The following is a 20,912-nucleotide window of genomic DNA, read 5'->3' as shown; positions in this document are numbered from 1 at the left end:
ATATTAATGAAAAAAGGCATCTTGCTAAATCCTGCCCGATGATTTGCCTCGAAACCAATCGGTAAAGCAGTCGGAGTTAAACACACACACACTATTTAACTGTGAATGACATTAAAATCGCCCGATAAATCAATCGGAGCTAAAACGTACATCGAGTTCCTGAGAGGGGGGACGTCATGTCACGTGGTGTGACGGACAGCTCTGCGGACCAACCGGAGCGTACACACTTTGTCTCTACGACGTGATTGGTCCGGTTCGCGGCAGTCGTTTCCGCAGTCTTGCTATAAAAGCGACGCGCCATCGTCATTCATTGCTATACACAGTATGGCTGGCGACATTAGCTAGCACTCGCTCACGGTGTTCTCTGCTAAAGGGAAGACGGTAACTCAAGAGAATCTCAACACCTGGCTTGTTCCCGGGACTGAAGCTCAATAAATCACACCTGGTCCAATAAGGATTAACCCGAACCGGAAGCGTTGAGAGCGACGTTTCGGTGTTTTTGTTGGGTGTCTGTTGTCTCACGATGGAGGAGAACGGTGCACATTTCTTTGAAGGGACCGAGAAACTGCTGGAGGTGTGGTTCTCTCGGCAGGATGAGGCCAAAGGAACCGGGGACCTCCGGACGATCCCAAGGTTTGTGTCCGGTTTCCCGGGAGGGAGGGGGGCGTCCGTCGAGCGTATCAGGTGTCGCGTCGGTGGTCTAGCCTCTACTCGCTAGCCTCCGCCGCCGGGTCGGGCTGCTCAGGGGGTTATTTCTCTTTCGAGCTCCGTTTCGAGCCACAAGTTGTAACGCCGGTTCCCTGGGGACGAGTCCCGGTGGGGCGGCGAGCCGCCGGTTCATTCATAGCCGGCCAGCGAGGCTCCGGAGCCCCGCCGTCTGCTAGCTAGCATAGTCATTGGAAAATGGCCACCTCCCCCTTGATCGGCGCTGAGTCATTCATTAGCCGAGGAAACGTCTTTCCCTCCGGGACGAACCAAGTGGGAGGGCCGGAGAGCCCGGGACCCGAGCCGACAGCGACCCGGTTCCCGCTGCGTCGGGCCTGAGAACACACGCCGCCGTTTTATTTAAACCCCCCCGGGGGCCGGGGGCCGAGCCCCGCACACGCGAAGCCCCAAACATGCGTGTGCCCCCCCCCCTCCCGAGAGTCAGAATGGAACACGCGGCGCCCCCCCCCCAATCCACACTATCTTGGACGGACGCTGCGCACGACTTCCGGGTTGTCGTCGCGCTTTCCGGCGACCGCAGGCTCTCCGGTCCGGGCTATTTTCTCCTGCGTCACAGCGAGCATGTGGCAGCCGCCCCGACAGCGGTCGCGCACGCGGTCCGACGGCGACCCCCCCCCCCCCCGCACTATCACGCGTGGAACTCCCCCGCACTATCATGCGTGACCCCCCCCCCCCCCGCCCATTTTATGGTCGCCCCCCCTCCTCAACCGCCGAGTTTGGACGTGTTGACGATTGCGCTACTTCCGATCACGTGTACTCGTGGCTCGCGGACACGCCCCTCCTGCGCTCTGATTGGCGGAGGCTTCTCCGCCGCCGAGCCCCGTGCAGCGGCCTCTGCAGCCCGGGGCGGACCGGAGAAGGTGCCCCAGGAGCGGCGGAGCTGCCGCCGCAGCGAGGGCTGCTCCTGGAGGGGAAGGTGGGGCGAAGGTGGCTGTAACTCCAGGAATGTTGAGTGATTTATGAGGACGTCGGTCAGGCATGGTTGGCTCTTGCGAGCACACGCTCTGTGGCTGTCCTGTCTCACATCCAGAGTTGGTCTTCTGGAAGTCCCCTTTGGTCCAGAGCCACCAGATGCTTTCCCCCATTGGTGGCAGGCTATCTGCCCCCAGGCGGGACCCAAATAAGTCCCGAAGGCCGTCGGGTCCCTTACGGCCACGCGCGCTCACATGACCACGCCGGCCGAGGCGCTTCTTCAGAGGCCGTCACAACCTGGCGGGGCGGCTGTCGTTGCCAGGGAAACGCAGCCATCGCATAGCGACGCGGCATTCCTTTTTGGCTTTTAAGCCTGTTGGAGGAAAATGAAAGTAGCTGTGAAATGGCCGTCTGCCAGACAGGGGTGAGCGGAGACCTACGGAGGCCCACGCTGGTTTCAGATCCAGGAAAAGCTGGAGGAGCTCCAGGTGTCAGCCCTCCAAAATGGCCGCAGCGTAAATCCAACCGTGGTCGCCCCCCCACCCCACCTAGGCATCACGCTCACGCAGCGTGAAGGCTTGCCGGCACCGCCGGCACCGCGTCCGGCGTTAAGCGCCCAGCAGACATGAAGATTATCCGCCGCAGGTCCAGAGTTTCATTGAAAGTGACAGAGGAATTAGTGGGACCCGGTCAACCTCTACTACGTCTGCTCACAGTTTAGCCGTCCTGTTACCTAACCCCTCCTTCAGCTTCTCCGGTGTCCATGTTGGACGCTCCCGGCCGCTCTTTCCTGGAGAACCCTCTCCTGGAGCAGAATGTGATCCGGCACAGGCTCCAGAAATAGCCGGCTGGTGTCACTTTCACGCTGAGATGGAAGCTGACCCAGCAGACACCACCTCCACCCCGGGCCTTCCTGGAACGTCCCAGGAGGAGACCTCGCGTGGCGCTGGCGTACAAGCCCCGGCGGAGCTCCAGGATTGGTGGGACAAAACGGGAGCTCCCCTGTGGGCGGAGGAGCTGTTTACCTTCTGAGGGCCAGTAGGGATGTTCATTTGCATATAGATTATAGTTTCCACGTGTTTGAGGTGGAGGTTTGGCTCGAGGGCATCTCCAGAAACGGTCCTCCGCCATGCGACCCGACGGAGCAGATAGCTATGGTGGCCGTGGACAGTCTTCGTGCGCCTCGTCACGTCTGCGGGCTTTGCTACGTAGCCCAGGCTTCGCTGCGACACGTGGGCCACAGATCGCCCTTCTCAGGGGGACCATCGGGTCCTGGTCTGTCCTGGTCTGTCCTGCTTCTGCCGACGGTGGTTCCAGAAAATACCGAAGCTGAGCGGTCCCGAAGCGACGGGGCCAGTCTACTTCCTGGAGCGCAGCTTCTCCATGGAACCTGAACCAAGAGGTTGGATCAGGGGCTGCATCAGGATTCAGGCGTCCCTGGGGGTTCTCTGGTCCGCCAGATCCACGTGACTGGAAACAAGGCCGGGATCGCGGTCTGGGGCGGGGTGGCGGAGCCGGTGGACCTTCACCCGTTCCAGGAGATGTTTGCTTTAGATTGTGATGTGCTGAGTGTAACTGAACTCTTCTCCTCCTCCAGGTTCGAGTGGGACAAACTCCTGGAGAATGTGCACTGTTTGATCATAAGTGTGACAAAGACTGACAAGCAGGAAGCTTATATACTCAGGTGAGCAGAGGGGGCGGGGCCAGGACGGGAGGGGCGGGGCTTCCAGCGTGACGATTGTGATATCTGGAAGAACCGGTCTTCTGGTCGGCACCTGATCCGGGTCCGCCGGGGATCTCAGGGTGAGGAACCCTGACCCCCTGATGGAGCAGAACCCCGGGGTTGGCCGTGGAGAATTATCCAGAAGTCCGGTTGCAGTCCAGGGAGCACGCGTGTGAGGCATGTTCTCCAGGTGGAGGGCTGATGTTCTGCTGTGTTGTCTTCCACAGTGAGAGTAGCATGTTTGTCTCCAAGAGACGTTTCATTTTGAAGACATGTGGAACCACCCTCTTACTGCAAGCACTGGTGCCTCTGCTGGAACTCGCCAGGGAGTACTGTGGCTTCGACGCCATCGAGGTCGGTCTCTCTCACACACACACACACACACACACACGTCTGCCCGGGTCTCCTCAACCTTCTCACTCTGGTTTCGCAGAACTTCTTCTACTCCCGTAAGAACTTCATGAAGCCGACCCATCAGGAGTTCCCTCATCGAAACTTCCAGGAGGAAGTGGACTTTCTCAGCCAGATTTTCCCAAGTAAGGAACATGGAGAGCATCTGAGGAGGTTCCTCTTTGCTTTCAGTCTGGCGTTGTGGAGACTGATCTGTTCCTCCTCCCCACAGATGGTGCAGCCTACTGCATGGGACGTTTGAACTCTGACTGCTGGTACGACACACACACACACACACACACACACACACACACACACACACACACACACACAGTCTCATGGTTCAACTCCCTTTGTGGTGGCTGATGAGGTGGTCCTTTCATGGTTCCTCCATGTTCTCTGGATCTTCAGTCCACAAACTGTAGTGTGTCCGTTGAAGACGGTCCGTCAGTGAGAGGGTGAACGGTGGGGTCGGCGTCGGGCTTAAGCCCCGCCTCTCGGCCGCCAAGCCCCCGGGACCGGATGAACGGTGTGAGGAGCTTGTCTTCTCGTTGGGCCGTCTCTGACGTTCTCCTCCCTCAGGTACCTGTTTACCCTGGACCTGCCGGAGTTCTGGGAGAACAAGTATGCGGACCAGACGCTGGAAGTTCTGATGAGCGACCTCGATCCAGCCATCATGGACCAGTTCTATATGAAAGACGGTGTTTCTGCAAGTGATGTCACTCGTGTAAGTGCGGCTGTGTGGTGACCCTGCTGGGGTCAAAGGTCAGAGGAGGTAACCCCCCCCCCCCCCTTCTGCTTGCAGATGAGTGGAATTCGTGACCTGATACCAGGTTCTGTGATCGACGCCACCATGTTCAACCCGTGTGGATACTCAATGAATGGAATGAAGACGGATGTGAGTCCTACCTCCATCTTCTCCTCCTCACGTCCTCCATCTTCTCCCCTCACGTCCTCCATCTTCTCCTCCCAGGGAACCTACTGGACCATCCACATCACCCCGGAGCCAGAGTTCTCCTACGTCAGCTTCGAAACCAACCTCTCGCAGACGTCGTACGACGAGCTGGTCCGAAAGGTGGTGGACGTTTTCAAGCCGGGGAAGTTCGTGACCACGCTGTTCGTCAACCAGGTGGGTCCGCCCTCCCCGCCCGCCGAGGGGGCGGGGCTTAGGGGTGAGCGGTCGCCGCCGGAGAGCTTACCCCCGTGTCTTCTCCCCGCAGAGCTCCAAGTGTCGCAGCGTGTTCTCCTCCGCCCAGAAGCTGGAGGGCTACAAGCGCGTGGACCGCCAGCTGGCCCAGTTCAACGACTACAACTTTGTCTTCACCAGCTACGCTAAGAACTGCCAGCAGAACCAGAAGAGCTGAGGGTGGAGGATGAAGAAGAGGCGTAAAAAAGCACCATCCTCCTCCTCCTCTTCCTCCCCCGGCCCCCCTTCCAGTTTGAGTAGTTTGCCTTGTTGTAGCCGTGAGCTCCGCCTGCATGAGCGCTCCGCCCCGTCCCTCCATATCTTAGCTCGCTCTTGCCGTGATCTTGAAGTGGCGAGCGGCGCCGGCCCCCCCCTGCAGGTGTCCCCCCGCATCCCCCACAGACAAGGCTTCCGCCCTCACTAGGCCCGCCCGCCGCCGCGCTTTCCACCCGCAGGTTTGACACCATTGGTCAAGTTCCCCCCCCCCCCGGATGGCGTGCACTTTAACCCTGCATACGGCGTCCCGAATGTAAGGCCCCGCCCCCACGGAGCGCCGCCGCCATCTTTGCTCTCTAGATGTTGCACTATTTGGATCAGTGTGTCGTAGCCCCGTCGTCCTTCCGCTTTGCTGGGCTCCACAATCAGCCCCCCAACACACACACACACACACACACACACACACACACACATGCCTGGAAAAAGTCTGTGTGTGAATCAAGACCTGATAGTTGCAGCCGCCAGCGCTCTGTCTATAGGAAGCTTCCGGGCTGCGCTCACATTCAGCACATTCACAGGGGGGGGGGGTCAGGCGGGGGGGGGGGTCCTGACTGAATGTAGCACCGGCCCGTTTAAACTGCCCCCCCCACGCCTCCAGAGAAAGTCCTGGTCCGGGTCAGAGCTGAATGTATGAATCCAAGTGGCCCCGCCTCCCCACGGCGGGCGGCCCACAACCCCCCCCCCCCCCCCAGACCCAAGCAGGGCCGGCCCTCCTGGGGGGGCAATGAATCAGACACTTTTCTGCTTAGAGCAGCGCTAGCCCAGCAAAGCTTTTTTTTTTTGACCCCCAGCCCCCTCTGTCTGCCCCCCCCCCCCCCCCCCCCCCACACACACACACACACACACACACACACACACACACACACATAAAGGTGTATAATAGCCCCCCCAGTCTGAGCACGCCAGCCCCGCCCCGGATCATTCCACAGCCAACCGCTGCACAAACTGCCATTCGAGCAGCTCTTTGGCGCCCAGACATTTTCTTTGCGGTGAATTGGACCCCCCCTTTCTTTTCTTTGTCGGGATCAATCTGTGGCGCGGGGAGGGGGGGAGGGGGGCAGGGGGGTATGTGGGGGGTACATGGGGGGTCCCATGCAACCATGGTGCATGTAACTTCTAGTGCCGTGTCGCTTGAGTGTAGAGTTTCTCCCTTCACGTCTGTGGGTCTGTGTGCTACTCTTGCTACTCTTCTTGCACATCCCCCCCCCCACACACACACACACCTTAGATGATGGTCTGAGGATCAGAGAGCAGGTCCTGGTTGGAGGTCCGAGTCCCCCCCCCCTTCCCCAAGAGCGTCTCAGCCCAGGGGTCCTTCAAAGCTCCTGCAAGGCGGCGCCAAGGGCAAAGTGTGCCCTTTGATGCGGCGCTTCCTTGCAGTAGGTTCTGGAGAAGTTCTTGCAGGAACCCTGCTCTCGCCACAGGACCCCCCCCCCCCCCACCGTCCTCTGGCCACTCAGATCGTTGCTTTTTTTTTTTTTTTATACGGTGATCTCTTGACCTTTTGCAGTTGATGGTATAAAACTTTTTTACTAAACAACTTAAAGTTTGTATAGTTCTTCCTGCGGACCAACCCCTCCACCCGTGTCGGACGCGTGATGTCGTGAAGGTACGGGGCGACCTGAGCTGACCGAGGCCTGTAGTGCTTCCCCCTCGAGACCCCCCAGGTGACAGAGTGACAGGGCGTACCGGAGGACAAACTTTGCTGTTCTTCTTTCTCTTGCTGTTCTTTGGATGGTCCAGATGTGCTGAATATATCCGTGTTTCCAGCTTGAAGCTCCAATAAAATACTTCTCTGTGGAACCCGTGTGGCTGCTTTGACCTTCAGGCGGTGCGTGAACATCTGCGGGCCGAAATCGAAAGCAGAAGAACGTGACCGCAAACATCTGTTGATCTCGCTGAGCTTCCGGAGCTGCCGCGAGGCGGCAGAGCGGAGGACGACCGGGATCCGTCATCTCCGAAGGTGCGATCGGGAGCCAGAACCTGATCGCCTCGCTTTTTGCCTGGAAGTCGATCCTCGTCACAAACATTCATACATTATTCACCTTTGCCTGCTCGTGGGAGAGGGAGGGTGAGCCAATCACAGCTGGCGGGAGGCGGGGTTTAACCGTCCATCATCCAGCCAGTCCTGAAGATGGAGAACATGGAGGGAACACGATGAGAAGCCACCTGAGAACATGGCACCCTCTCAGCAGGATGGTTCCAGACAGCACCTATTAAAATACATGCTGGACTTACAGAACTGGTCCTGGACCTCCTGCAGCCGTGCTTCTAGAAGGTTTGAGGGACAGGAATCAAAGTCAAATAGTTCTGAGCTCCACACCTTTGATATAACTTACAAGGACAGAGGAGTGTGAGTGTGAAAACAAAAGCTTACCACTGACAGAAAGAGCACACACACACACACACACACACACACACACACCGGCAGCTGTTGGTAGGGCCGCGCTGCCCCCTGCTGAACCTCCTGGTGAAGTGACTCCAAACCAGGAAGAAATTCAAGTCCACTTGCCAAGACAAGGCACCAGGCCGCTGTCCTCCAAACCAAAGCAATGAATTCAATCTCAGAAGGTTCTGGAAATGGCTCCTCACATCCCTGTGTCAGAGGGAGGTGGGAGCCAAGGTTCAACAGAAACTGTGACATCATGGACCAGGTTCCTTACAGGTTCTGTAGACCAGCGAGGTCCAGGGAACCCCTGCACTCGTCGTCCAAGGTCGGCATTGACGGAGGCGGACAGCCTGACGCTAAAAACCTTGTTTCCCTGGGTCTCTCCCCCGCGGTCACCTGCCTCTGTTGCCACCTGGCAGGAGGAAGGTCCGCCATGATTGTAGTTCCCCGTTCCATCCCGCACATCATGGCGGCTCGGTCGCAGAGCCCGGGCTGCGGTTCCCCGCCCGGCCGCTAGGGGGCGACATTGAGCGACGAGCGGCGTCGGAAACCCGCGAAGAAGAAGCGGAGCCGTGTTGTCTTCCGCCTTCAGTCACGCGGGTTTCGTCCAGACACGCGAGCAGAACCGGAGGGATGGCGACGGCGGACGGGATCCTGTGAGTGTCCGGTTCCGGTCCACCGACAGATTAAACACATGAAAGCGGCTCCGCTGTTCGCTTAAAGGGCCTTTAGCTCGGGTTCACGCCGGAGAAGCGAGCGGGTCCCGGGGCTGCTAGCTTAAAGCTCCTCCGATGGGTCGGACCCGGACCCGGACCCGGACCCGACGGGGTCCAACGCTCGGCTCCGTCTGGTTCCGGTTCTGACGGGCTCTGCTCTCCACAGGAAACCCAAGACCAGGCGCTCCAAGCGCTTCCTGGAGAGCCGGGCCCCCAAGCTGTCCGAGGGGGGCAAGCGGGCCCTGATCCTCAAGGGGGGCAACACCAGCGACACCGTCAGCAGGGCCCTCAAGGACATCGTGAGTCCGGGTCCACGTCCTGGTCCACATCCTGGTCCCGGTTCTCTCCAGGGCAAAGCTTCTGACCAGGTGTCTGTGTGTCTGTTTCAGTTCGCACTCAAGAAGCCCAACGCCGTGCTCTTCAAGAAGTAAGTGTCACCCCTGGAGATGCTTCCAGATGATCTGAGGTGGTTCTAGATGATCTGAGGTGGTCCAAGATGATCTGAGGTGGTCCAAGATGATCTGAGGTGGTTCCAGATGATATGAGGTGGTCCCAGATGATCTGTGGTGGTCCTAGATGATCTGAGGTGGTCCTAGATGATCTGAGGTGGTTCCAGATGATATGAGGTGGTCCCAGATGATTCATGGTGGTCCCAGATGATCTGAGGTGGTCCCAGATGATCTGAGGTGGTCCCAGGCAGCCCCTCTGCTGTCCGTCGGAGTGGCTGTTCTTTCTGTCCCATACTTTCCCTGAGGGGGGCGTCTGAGGTCCTGGATCTCAGCGAAGGTGGCTCCAGAACCCCGCCGACCCCCTTCTTCTTCTTCTGTCTCTCCAGGAAGAACGTCAGCCGTCCGTTTGAGGACTCCACGTCCCTGGTGAGTGTCTCTGGCCAGTTCGGGTTCCTTCTCCAGGTTCTCCTTCTCACCCGGTTCTGACCTTCCCGCAGGAGTTCTTCTCCAAGAAGACCGACTGCTCCCTCTTCCTCTTCGGCTCCCACAACAAGAAGCGACCGCACAATCTGGTTCTAGGTAGGTTCCTCCAGGAGGAGCTCCTCTCCTCCTTCGGTCCAGTAGGTTCTGATCCGATCTCCTCCCGGTTCCTCCGCAGGTCGTCTCTTCGATTTCCACGTCCTGGACATGATGGAGCTCGGCATCCAGAAGTTCGTGTCCCTCAGCGACGTCAAGGTGACGCCCGTTATGATGCATTTCTAACATCTTCACGACCTTCTGGAGCATCTGACTGATCCCGTGCACCTTCAGGTCAGCAAGGTTCCTGAGGGCACCAAACCCCTGCTGGTCTTTGCAGGCGAGGCTTTCGACTCGGACGCCGACCACCGCCGCCTGAAGAGCCTCCTCATTGGTGAGATGATGAGATGAGATGAGATGAGAACAACTTTATTAATCCCGAAGGAAATTGTTGTGCCAGAGTTTCAAGTAAAAACATAACAGTAATAGATAATAGTGGAAAGGAGGAAGAATAAGAAATATAATGAAATATAAATTGTCTTAGCTGTTAGCAAGACAATTTGCTTGTCCTGTGAGACGCCGGTCATGTGACACGTGGACCCCAGGTGACCGTGTGTGTGTGTGTGTGTGTGTGTGTGTGTGTGTGTGTGTGTGTGTGTGTGTGTGTGTGTGTGTGTGTGTGTGTGTCAGACTTCTTCAGGGGCCCCAGCGTCTCAGCGGTCCGCCTGGCAGGCCTGGAGCATCTCCTGCACTTCACCGCTCTGGATGGCAAGATCTACATGAGGAGCTACAGGTGGGGAGCCGTCACCACGGCAACCAGGAGGCAACACTGGCAGCCATTGATTGATTGATTGATTGTTTGATGTTTGCTGAAGTGTGTGTGTGTGAATGAAAAACTTTTAAGAACTTTAAATTCAGTTAGCACTACGGGGTGCTGCAGATGGATGGATGGATGGATGGATGGATGGATGGATGGATGGATGAATGGATGGATGGATGGATGGATGGATGAATGAATGAATGAATGGATGGACGGACGGACGGACGGACGGACGGACGGACGGACGGACGAATGGATGGATGGATGGATGGATGGATGGATGGATGGATGGATGGATGGATGGATGGATGGACGGATGGATGGATGGACGGATGGATCGGACCTCCTCTCCCGGCTTGAGCCTGAGATGAGTCGAGCAGTGAGATCTCCTGGGCGCTGAGGTGATCCACCAATCAGAGCCCAGGCCTCTGACTCTGGCCCCGCCCCCAGGTGTCTGATGAAGAAGTCCGGCTGCCGAACCCCCAGGATGGAGCTGGAAGACATCGGCCCGTCCCTGGACCTGGTCCTGAGGAGGACCCATCTGGCCTCAGAAGACCTGACCCGCCGCGCCCACCGGCAGCCCCGAGCCCTCAAGGTACAAACAGTGTGTGTGTGTGTGTGTGTGTAATACCTTTTGGGGGGGGGGAGGGGGGGTGGCCTCCTAAACACCTTGTGAAGGAATGCAGTTCTGGTCCAATCATCTGGAGCTTGAGAAGGTCCTGGAATGCAGTAATGATGCACCTTCAGTGGGAGTGTGTTCTTGCCGTGAAGGCGCCGCCTCCTCACGGGTTCCTGTACGTTCCAGCCCAGGAAGAAGAAGAACATCTCCCAGGACGCGTTGGGCACCAGGCTGGGCCGGGTCCACATGCAGCACCAGGACCTGTCCAAGCTGCGAACACGCAAGATGAAGGCTCTGAGGAAGAGGAGGGGCCACGCCGTCGAGGCCCCGCCCCCTTCCGCCGCAGAGGCGGGGGAAGCCTGAGTCACATGACCTCCAGGAAGAACGCCCATGTTTGGAAATGTAGCTGTTTGACAATAAATGTTTTTCCTCTTTTTGAACATTTGAGTCCATCCTTCTTTAAGCTGGAGTTCTTATACAGAGGTGTTGATGTTGTGAGAAGGTCACCAGACACCTCACATCCAAGCTCAGCCTGGCTGGAGGAGACCTGAGGACCAGGCAGGACCTCCTGAGGACCAGGCAGGACCTCCTAAGGACCAGGCAGGACCACCTGAGGACCAGGTATGACCTCCTGAGGACCAGGTAGGACCTCCTGAGGACCAGGCAGGACCACCTGAGGACCAGGTAGGACCACCTGAGGACCAGGCAGGACCACCTGAGGACCAGGTAGGACCACCTGAGGACCAGGTAGGACCTCCTAAGGACCAGGTAGGACCACCTGAGGACCAGGCAGGACCACCTGAGGACCAGGTAGGACCACCTGAGGACCAGGCAGGACCACCTGAGGACCAGGTAGGACCACCTGAGGACCAGGCAGGACCAACCACTCTGGAGCAAAAGATAGTTGCTGGAGTCGTGCATAAGAAGTTCATTGGTGTTCGAAACAAACGTCCATCCGTCCATCCATTCATCTCTTCATCCATCCATTCATCCGTCCATCCTTCTGCTCATCCATCCACCAATCTCTCAGTTCATCCATCCAATCATCTGCCCAGCCTGTCATCCTTCATCCATCCATCCAGTAATCGAACCCTGTCTTCTCTCTGATTGGACGCCAACATTCACCCCGTCATTCCCCCGTGCGCGTCCCTCCCGGGATGTGCGTGCGGCCGGTGACCGGAAGGTGGCGCCCTTTAGCGCTTCCGTCCGCCGAGGGGCGTGGCCATGCGCGGAGCCCCGCCCCCCGCGCTGCCCCCCTATATAACGCGCAACCGCTCCACGCACACACATACACGCACACGCACTCACACTCATTGACAGTCACACACTTTCTCTCTCACGCTCTCACTCGGACTCCCGGTTTCAGGCGGTTCACCTTCAGCCAGAACCTTCAAGCAGAACCTTCAAGCAGAACCTCCAGGCAGAACCTTCAAGCAGAACCTCCAGCCAGAACCTCCAGGCAGAACCTTCAAGCAGAACCTCCAGGCAGAACCTCCAAGCAGAACCTCCAGCCAGAACCTCCAGGCAGAACCTCCAGGCCCCGCGGCGATGACAGAAGGGCCGGACCCCCCCAGAGGAGCTGCGGCGGGGAAGGATGAGGAGGAGAGGCGGGCGGAGGAGCCTCTGTCTGCGGGGAAGGAGGGTCCGGACGGTCCGGACGGTCCGGACGGGTCCGGGTTCGTGCACCCGGAGGGCGGCTGGGGCTGGGCCGTCATGCTGGCCGCCATGTGGTGCAACGGCACGGTGTTCGGGATCCAGAACGCCTTCGGGATCATGTTCCTCCATCTGCTGAGGGAGTTCGGATCCGAGGAGGACGAGGACCTGCGCTTCAGGACCGGTGAGACACACACACACACACACACACACACACACACACACACACACACACACACACACACACCTCAGCTGACCCGGTAAACAGGGTGGAGGCTGTCACCCGACTCTTCGTACATGAATATGCGTGTTTTTCAGAGTGACTTTCAGTGACACACACACACAGACACACACACACACACTCACACACACACGCACACACACACACACACACGCGCGCGTCATGATCGCGTGTAAAATAGACCGGGAAAAGTTACAGGCAATCAAATCAACATGTTAATTTGTGGGATTGAAAGCGGATTTCTTTTTTGTGTGTGTGTGTGTGTGTGTGTGTGTGTGTGTGGGCGGGGGGGGGGGCAACAGCTAGGTCGGAGGGGTAACAGCAGCTGGTGGGGGGGTCACACAGGAGCTGCATGGGACCCTCACAGAATCAGCTGTGTTGTTATTTCACAGTGGGGGGGTTGACAGCAGTGTGTGTGTGAGAGGGGGGCTGTGTGTGTGTGTGTGTCTGTGTGTGTCTGTGTGTGTGTAGGAGGGTCCTTGCAGTTACCCCAGACACACACGTCTTCATGTAAATGGCATGTGCTCTATCATTGGTTTAAAGGTCTGATGACATCACTGACTCACACACCTGAGTTACATACACACACACACACACACACACACACACACACACACACACACACATGTGAGTAGCCTTTCTCAGCTGGCGTGTGAGTTTGTTCATAAAGCAATAATAACATGTTCTTAAAGATGCTTTGAGTTCTTGAATAAGACGTGATGTTACTGTGTTACTGGTGTTACTGGTGTTACTGGTGTTATTGGTGTTAATGGTGTTACTGGTGTTACTGGTGTTATTGGTGTTAATGGTGTTAATGGTGTTACTGTGTTATTGGTGTTAATGGTGTTATTGGTGTTAATGGTGTTACTGTGTTACTGTGTTACTGGTGTTAATGGTGTTATTGGTGTTAATGGTGTTACTGTGTTACTGGTGTTAATGGTGTTATTGGTGTTAATGGTGTTACTGTGTTACTGGTGTTAATGGTGTTACTGGTGTTACTGGTGTTATTGGTGTTAATGGTGTTACTGTGTTACTGGTGTTAATGGTGTTATTGGTGTTACTGGTTTTACTGGTGTTAATGGTGTTACTGTGTTACTGGTGTTAATGGTGTTAATGGTGTTACTGTGTTACTGGTGTTAATGGTGTTACTGGTGTTACTGGTGTTACTGGTGTTACCAGTGTTACCGGTGTTACTGGTGTTTATGGTGTTAATGGTGTTAATGGTGTTACTAGTGTTACTGGGTGATCCATTAACCCGCTTGTTGTCGCCCAAGCTTGGTTATTGTTCAGTAACCAAGAGTTAATGTGTTTACCTTTGTGTGATGAAGGCGTCATTAATCAGCGTCCGTCTCCAACAAAGTCATGCATTTCACTGGAGAACCTTCTGCTGCTCATCCTGGACGTCTTTTCCTAGAAGAAGTCTCCATCAACCTTCAGATGAGGGCTTCTCACACGGGGTAACGTGAAAACAGAGGGACGACAAGGATAATATCGCTGTCCAAAAAGAGTGTGTCTCATTAGTCATGAAGGGAATCGTAGGATGATAAACGGCACCTTCTGAGGGTTCCTCTCAGGGCCGAGTGGCGCAGAAGGTAGAGCCATCGTTCCTGGAAGTCAACATTTCTGGTCGGATTCCGAGGGAACCCCCAAGTGGTCCCCTGGCGCCGACGCACGGCTGCTCGCGGTTCGTCCATGACAGGTTCAACGCAGAGAAGGAATTATTATTAAAAGTGGACTCTCCTTATGTTCTCCAAGCTCTCCTCACTTCCTTCAGATTCTCCTACAAAGTACACAGGACTACCAACAGCGCCGCTCTGGCTGACCTGGAACAGGCATACAAGTCCAGTGCCATGAGCAGTGGTGCCTGATCCTTGGCAGTGGACACGCTGCTAGAACTTCTGCTCCTGTGGAATATGGGTGAATGGAAGGATCCTCCAACCCTCTAGATGAGCTGACACTCTGATGGAAGCCCTGCTCTGGTGGAGCCATGTACCACCGCTATCGCTATGGTAGAACCCATGTTGTAGTAGATTGTAAAGATGGTGCAATAGCAGCTGCAGCTGCAGCAACAGTTTGCTGACAATTTCCTGAGGAATCCTGACCTGGATCACTCACATCCTTCTAGACGTCCCATGAACCCCAGCTTTTAGCAGACTCGGACAGTCTGGGTCTGGATGGACCTTCCCTGAAGCTAGAAGGACCTCAGATGGATCTTGAAGGACCTTCAATGGATCTTGTCTTGAAGGCCCGTAAATTGGTCTTAAAGAAACTTGAAATGATCTGGAAGAACCTTGACTGAATCTTGAGGGACCTAAGAGTGATGTTGACGGACCTCAGATGGCTCCTGAAGGACCTTAAAATGATCTTGACAGCCTTTAAATGGGCCTGGAAGGAGCTCAGATGGATCTGGGAAGACCTTGAAATGATCTGGAAGGACCTCCTATGGACCTTGAAAGCCCTTAGGTGGACCTTGGATGGACTTGGAAGGACCTTAGCAGTGAATGTGAACTCGGGCCGCAGAGACGTGATGTTTGGCTGGACGACTGACGTGCGCGGTGATAAGAGGAGGTCACATGACGGCGTTCAGGAGGAGGGATGTTTTCACACGGCGGGGGGGCGGGCGCCAAAATATTATTCCGGGGGGGGGGGGGGGGGGGGGGGTCTGATGGGACTCAAACCAACACTTTGATTTCAGGACAAATAGTCCAGATCCAGAAGAATCAGGTAGTCCAGTGTGAGACTCCTGCTGGAAAACTCACAGGAGGAACAGGAACCAGTTCCAGACGGTCCTCCTTCAGCACCAGTTCTACAGTTCTAAACGGGTGGGTGTGAGAACATTTGGTTCACCTTCCAGCATCTCCACTCTTCTTCTTGTCGTCCCCTTGTCTTCTCAGTCACTGCAGAACCTTGTCTAGAACCAGACTGTACCTCAAAGAACCCTGCTCCAGGACCTGTCTAAGATCCAGAAACCTGCTCAGGGACCCGTCTTTAGCACCAGAACCCTCTAGACTGAGTCTTTACCAACTAGAAACCACATCTAGAACCAGCCGGTCCAACCCAGAACCGATCTGCTCCAGGACCAGTTTGGGAGCTCCACCAGCTGTCACATTAAAAGAAGCAAAACAAACATTGAGGCCTTCATCGGGGCCAAGCTCCAGAAGCTCCACAGAAGGAGGTGGTTCTGGTGGGTTAATGATCCATGGGTTGTTTGGGGGGGGGTGAAGGTCAACCACAGATAAAGAGGGTAAACATGTAGAAGGTACTTCTTTCTGTGTAGAAGATACAGCTTTGCATGTAGAAGGTTCTACTTTTCATGTACAAGGTACTGCTTTACATGCAGAAGGTACTACTTCAGCTCCAAAGGAACATTATTGTTTGTTGTTCCGCCTGGAGAAGGTAAGGTGTTCTCTCAGGTGCAACTGATGTTCACATGTGGCCCTGTGGAACCTGCTGACTTAGAGAGTCAGAACATGCAGCAGCAGAAAGGGAACCTACGTCACAGGGGTTCAGGCTGACGGAGCCCTTGAGAACATCAGGACTCATCTGAGGGAGGCCCTTTATAACTTCAAGACAGGATGAGATGTTCCACAGCATAGGGGGCTTTGTGAGGAACCCTGGACACATGGAGAGCCAGGCCTTCAGCAGGTGATCCAAGTGGTCAACCTAAGGAGAGCATCCTTGGTTTCTCCACACACTGAGGCAGAACCTCTTGTCCTTGCGTCTTGACTGGCGGAACCAGCCTTGATTCTTCCTGGCAGGAGATAGAGGATGAAGGTTCTAGAGTTCGAGTTCCATGGAGAACTCGACCCAGACCTGACATCATGTGACTCCGAGCACCACACCGGTTCCCCTCCTCTACTTCTGCATTTCTGCATGGGAAGGGAACATCTGGCTGCCGCGTGTCCTCCAACAAGGACGTGCAGTTCTCTGCGTCTCACGCTGACCTTTAACTTGCAGTGACCTTGAACTCAGAGCTTCTTTGCTGCCAAAGTCGCAAAACTGGCCAAAGTAGCTAAACAAGCCAAAGAAACTAAACCGGCCAAATAAGCTAAACTAGCCGGAGTAGCTAAACTCGCCGAAGTGTAAACAAGCCTCCAACTGGAGTACATTTGCCAAAGTAAGACCCCTGTGGTTCTCCAGGGGCGCCCGGGCCCAAGTAATTTGAGAAGAAAAACCCGGCGTCCACGTACGAGGACGTCCTGTTCCAGCGGCAGCTGCTGCAGCGTTCAGGTTCCCTGGCGGAGACGCTAGCATGACATCAGATACAAGAACACATCTGGGGCCGCGGGATGCGGTTAGCTAGCTGCAGCTCGGCGGGGAAAACAAACCCGCTCATGGCCAGAGTCCTCGGCCAATGGGAGGCCGGCCCGGCGCGCCGCCCCCTCCCGCCCCCTCCTGCCCCCTCCCGCCGCCTCGGCGGCCCCTCGGCCCCCCAGGCATGCGGGAGCGGGACTCCTCCCTGCAATGCATGGCCATAAATCACACCCCATAGCTGCCCCATAACTCCCCCTAGCTCTGCTTCTGGACCCCCTCTTTCTGCTGCGTCATCAGCCATACGTGTCACTTCCTGCTTGGAGGACTGGGGGGGGGGGGGGGGGGCAGCTGGGGGGGGGGGGGGGGGGCAGCTGGGGGGGGGGGCAACTGGGGGGTTAAAGACAGTGTTGTAGTTGCCCCCCCCCCCGCATGCTTCCCGGAGAAATGCCTTCCAGGTGTTGCCTGCGTTGATGCTGCAAGGTCCGTTTGGCCCAGATGTGCTTCTGCAGCATGTGAGGCCCTGAAGGGGGAGTGAAGGCAGTGAAGGCCAGAGACGCTACCGATGGGACGGGTTCCTTGGAATGTTCCTCCGCTTCTCTTTTATTAACGTCCAAAGAACACGAGAACCTTCTTCCGTCTCAACCCGGAGGCTTCTTGGAGTCGGTTCCAGCCAGCAGAACCTGACTGACCGGGGCTCCAGAACCACCTCTGTGGGTTCTGGCCTCCTGGTCCTCCTGTGTCCTCCATGTTCTCGGTCTCCACTCCAAGGACAGTCTTTGGTTCCTTGAAGACCGCAAACTGTCCACATGAGTGAATGAGAGGGTGGGTGGTTGGATGATGGACAGTGGAGGCCCCTCCTCCCCGATGAAGCCCCGCCCCCTGACAACTGGGTTTTCCCAGGAGATCTGGCGGGTTCTTCTCAAATCTGAAGGAACTCCAAACAAGCCAGAACCTGAAGGAGGAGCTGAGCAGTGAAATGGATCCACAACGGTTCCTCCATAGAACTCTGCATCTGCTGTTTCCAGATGCGACAAACATCTCCCACGGGTGTGGTTCCACCTGTGGTGCCCATCTGCGGACCCAGAAGGTTCCTCTGAATTCCAGAACCTCGGCTCTGATCACGACGCCCCGTCTCGAACCCGCTGTAATCTCAGGCTGTTGGACGGGAGGAGCCAGAAGGTCCTGCTGTCCTCGGATCCTGTCTGGACGGATCAGCGCCGTTCGGGTTCTTCTCGTCAGAAGGTCCCGGCGGTTTGAAGGACCGGGAGCGGCATCTTGAGCTCCGACCCAGGAGAACGGTGGAACCCGTTCAAGACATCTCTGAGCTTCCCAGAAGCAGGGAGAGGTCCGGGCGACGTTGTGGTTGCTCCGTTTCAGGAGCCTTTCTGACCGCTGGAAATCTGCTGACTTTCACCCACCCAGGCTAACACTTACCATAGATGTCTGTTCATGATGCTAAGCTAACCGCCCGCTAAGTCAGACCTCCCGAAACCGTCCGGGTTTGTCCTGAGGTTTCCTTTCAGTGTCCGTCAGACCTCCTGCCTCCGTGAGGAACCTTGAGCTCCGAGCAGGGTTCTCCGAGGCGCTCGCAGAACCCGGGCTTGCGGGTCAATACGGGACGGGGACGAGATGTTCCTCCTGCCGTCTGTTTGTTCCTCGGGCCGGAGAAGCGGCAGGTGTGTCCTCCATTAGCGCCGTCCTCTGACTGGGGTTAATGTTCAACCACTGGAGAGCTCCTCCACGCCGAAGTGGAGCCATCGGGCCCCGATGAGGCCCTTGGCCCCCCCGCCGCCCTCCCATTGGCCTCCGGCGTGGAGGCGGAGCCTAACGCCCGCCGCCCGTTAATCATTGAAGGAGCCGCTCGGAGGAGCTCCGGGCTCCTCCTGGTGTCCGACCCCATCTCCTCCCTCCGTCCTCCTTCCTCCCCCTGCTGTCTGGAGATCCTGTGAGAAAGACCTGGTCTGCCCCCCCCCCTCCTGAGGTCCACCTCCGTTCCAGATCTTCGGCCCCACGGTGGGCGGTGATTCCAGGAGATGGAGAGCCGGCGACCCGGCGGCTTCAGGTCGGCGGGTTCAGGTCGGCGTGAGGCGATGAGGGACGTCACTGCTGCAATCCTGGTATTAGATTCTTCTGGAGAGGAATTCCTGCTGGTCTGGAAGGAGACGAGCAGCTGTAATTTCCTGTTGTCTGGAGGGGTTCTTCCACCTCCTCCTCCTCCTCCTCCACCTTCTTCTCCACCTCCTCCTCCTCCTCCTCCACCTTCTTCTCCTCCACCTCCACCTTCTCCACCTCCTCCTCCACCTTCTTCTCCACCTCCTCCTCCTCCACCTTCTCCACCTCCGGCCACTTATTACCTCCACGGCTTAAAGCGAGATGGTCCCGCCAGGAACATGAGAAGAGCCTCCTCGGGGGCCGGCGTGGGAGAACCCAGGGTGACCTTTGACCCCCGGACTGGGTCTCCAAGCTCTGGTCCACCAGGAGCCGGTGCTGCAGGAACCCGTGAAGGTCTGGAGGTGTTCCTCACGCGCACCACCGTCCATGAAACATCTGCAGCACCTCTGAAGGAACCTGCCTGAGCCAGCGGGTCAGAGGTCAGCGGAAGTCCGGGGTATTGATTACTCGTGGGAATTTGATCCGCCCTCCATTGGTGATTTATTAGGAATTGATTGTCAATTCAGAGGTGATTTAGTTGTTACTTTTTGGCCATTTATTTGTGATTTATTGGTAATTTATAGGTATCTTATTGGTGTTGTATTGATCATTTATTGGGGATTCATTTTGTGATTTATAATGAATTTATGAGCCACTTTTTGGGCCTTCTTTGATCATTTGTGATCAATTGAAAAGGCATTGATCTTTTAATGGTCATATATTGACAATTTTATGGTGTTTTAATGGTCATGTATTGATCATTTATTGGTGTTGCAATAGCAATGTATTGATAAAGCATTGGTGTTTTAATGCCAATGTATTGAAAACATATTGATGTTTTAATGACCATGTTTTGATAATGTATTGGTGTTTTAATGGCCATGTATTAAAAATGTATTGATGACGCATTAGTTTTAATGGCCATGTATTGAAAACATATTGGTTTTAATGGCCATGTATTGATAATGTATTGGTGTTTTAATGGTCATGTATTGATAATGTATTGGTGTTTTAATGGACATGTATTGATCATCTATTGGTGTTTTAATGGCCATGTATTGATAATCTATTGGTACTATGTAGGTCATTTGTCAGCCATTTGCCACCAGCCGATGGAGGTTGCTCGCTGTGCTGTGTCAGCTGTGTCCTTGTCAGACCTTCTGGAGGTTCAGAGCTGCTGACGGGGCGTCTGATCTTCAGCCGTGGTCAGCAGGTCTGGAGGACGAGGTGGAAATGAGGAAGGGCCGTTCCAAGAGGACTTCCTTCTCTGCAGGAAGGAAGTCTCCTGACGAGCAGAAGAACCCCAGAGCTTTCAGTGGACTGACGGGGGTGGAGAGCGAAGCTCCTCTATCTCTTCTTTACACCTTCTCCGGCAGCCAGAAGCTTCATGAGGACCCTGGTTAAACCTGGTTAAACCAGGTTAAACCCCGCCCCCCGGCTGGCTCCGCCCCCAGCTGGCTCCGCCCCCTCAGGTGTACGTCATGAACGAGTCAAGCGGGTGCTTCTCGGCAGGAGGACGAAGAGAAGGAGAAGCTCTGAGACCTGAGCCTCCCTGGGAACCCTGTGTGTTCTTGACTGTTACCATGGCAACCATACATGGCGGACAGGGTAGTTAGCGTGGGGTAGTTAGCGTGGGGTAGTTACAGTGGTGCTGCTGGAGGGGAGGGTGAGAACATCTCCTCAGAGATGTGACCAGGACCCAGCCTCTCTGGACCTTCTCTAGACCTTCTCTAGACCTTCTCTGGTCCTGGGAGGCAGTGACCGCTCAGTAGTAGCAGTAGTAGTAGATAGTAGTACAAGTACACATCATACGACTGCTCCAGCTCGTACTACTAGAAGTACCACTACTAGTACTTCCAAAATAACATGAAACAAAAGTTTAGCAGCAAAA

General features: G+C 55.8%; 3 protein-coding genes across 3 annotated transcripts in view; all 3 read left to right on the top strand.

The window, feature by feature from the left end:
* Positions 1 to 308: 308 nt before the first annotated feature.
* amd1 (adenosylmethionine decarboxylase 1) lies at positions 309 to 6,033 on the top strand. The gene is made up of 9 exons (XM_086143279.1): positions 309 to 633; positions 3,236 to 3,322; positions 3,589 to 3,715; positions 3,795 to 3,897; positions 3,984 to 4,026; positions 4,334 to 4,478; positions 4,557 to 4,649; positions 4,725 to 4,880; positions 4,972 to 6,033. The coding sequence occupies exons 1-9, from the start codon at positions 524 to 526 to the stop codon at positions 5,113 to 5,115; spliced, it is 1,008 nt and encodes a 335-aa protein (XP_085999405.1). The 5' UTR covers positions 309 to 523; the 3' UTR covers positions 5,116 to 6,033.
* A 2,118-nt stretch (positions 6,034 to 8,151) lies between these two features.
* rpf2 (ribosome production factor 2 homolog) lies at positions 8,152 to 11,162 on the top strand. Its single transcript, XM_086143278.1, has 10 exons — positions 8,152 to 8,258; positions 8,485 to 8,617; positions 8,708 to 8,745; positions 9,154 to 9,193; positions 9,265 to 9,346; positions 9,426 to 9,502; positions 9,578 to 9,677; positions 9,974 to 10,076; positions 10,554 to 10,698; positions 10,909 to 11,162. Exons 1-10 carry the CDS (start codon positions 8,236 to 8,238, stop codon positions 11,083 to 11,085), a joined length of 918 nt encoding a protein of 305 aa, XP_085999404.1. The 5' UTR covers positions 8,152 to 8,235; the 3' UTR covers positions 11,086 to 11,162.
* An 868-nt stretch (positions 11,163 to 12,030) lies between these two features.
* slc16a10 (solute carrier family 16 member 10) overlaps positions 12,031 to 20,912 on the top strand; it is an 18,624-nt gene continuing 9,742 nt past the window's right edge. Inside the window, exon 1 of the mRNA XM_086143274.1 lies at positions 12,031 to 12,559. Within this exon, the coding sequence (XP_085999400.1) occupies positions 12,271 to 12,559 (289 nt within the window). The 5' untranslated portion in view covers positions 12,031 to 12,270. The remainder of the gene's footprint in view (positions 12,560 to 20,912) is intronic.

The sequence above is a fragment of the Fistularia commersonii genome, chromosome 36 (assembly GCF_037954325.1).
Source record: "Fistularia commersonii isolate RoL2024-O1a breed Wild chromosome 36, RoL_Fcom_v1.0, whole genome shotgun sequence".
Taxonomy (NCBI): domain Eukaryota; kingdom Metazoa; phylum Chordata; class Actinopteri; order Syngnathiformes; family Fistulariidae; genus Fistularia; species Fistularia commersonii.
This window is presented reverse-complemented; position numbering and strand designations above follow the sequence as displayed.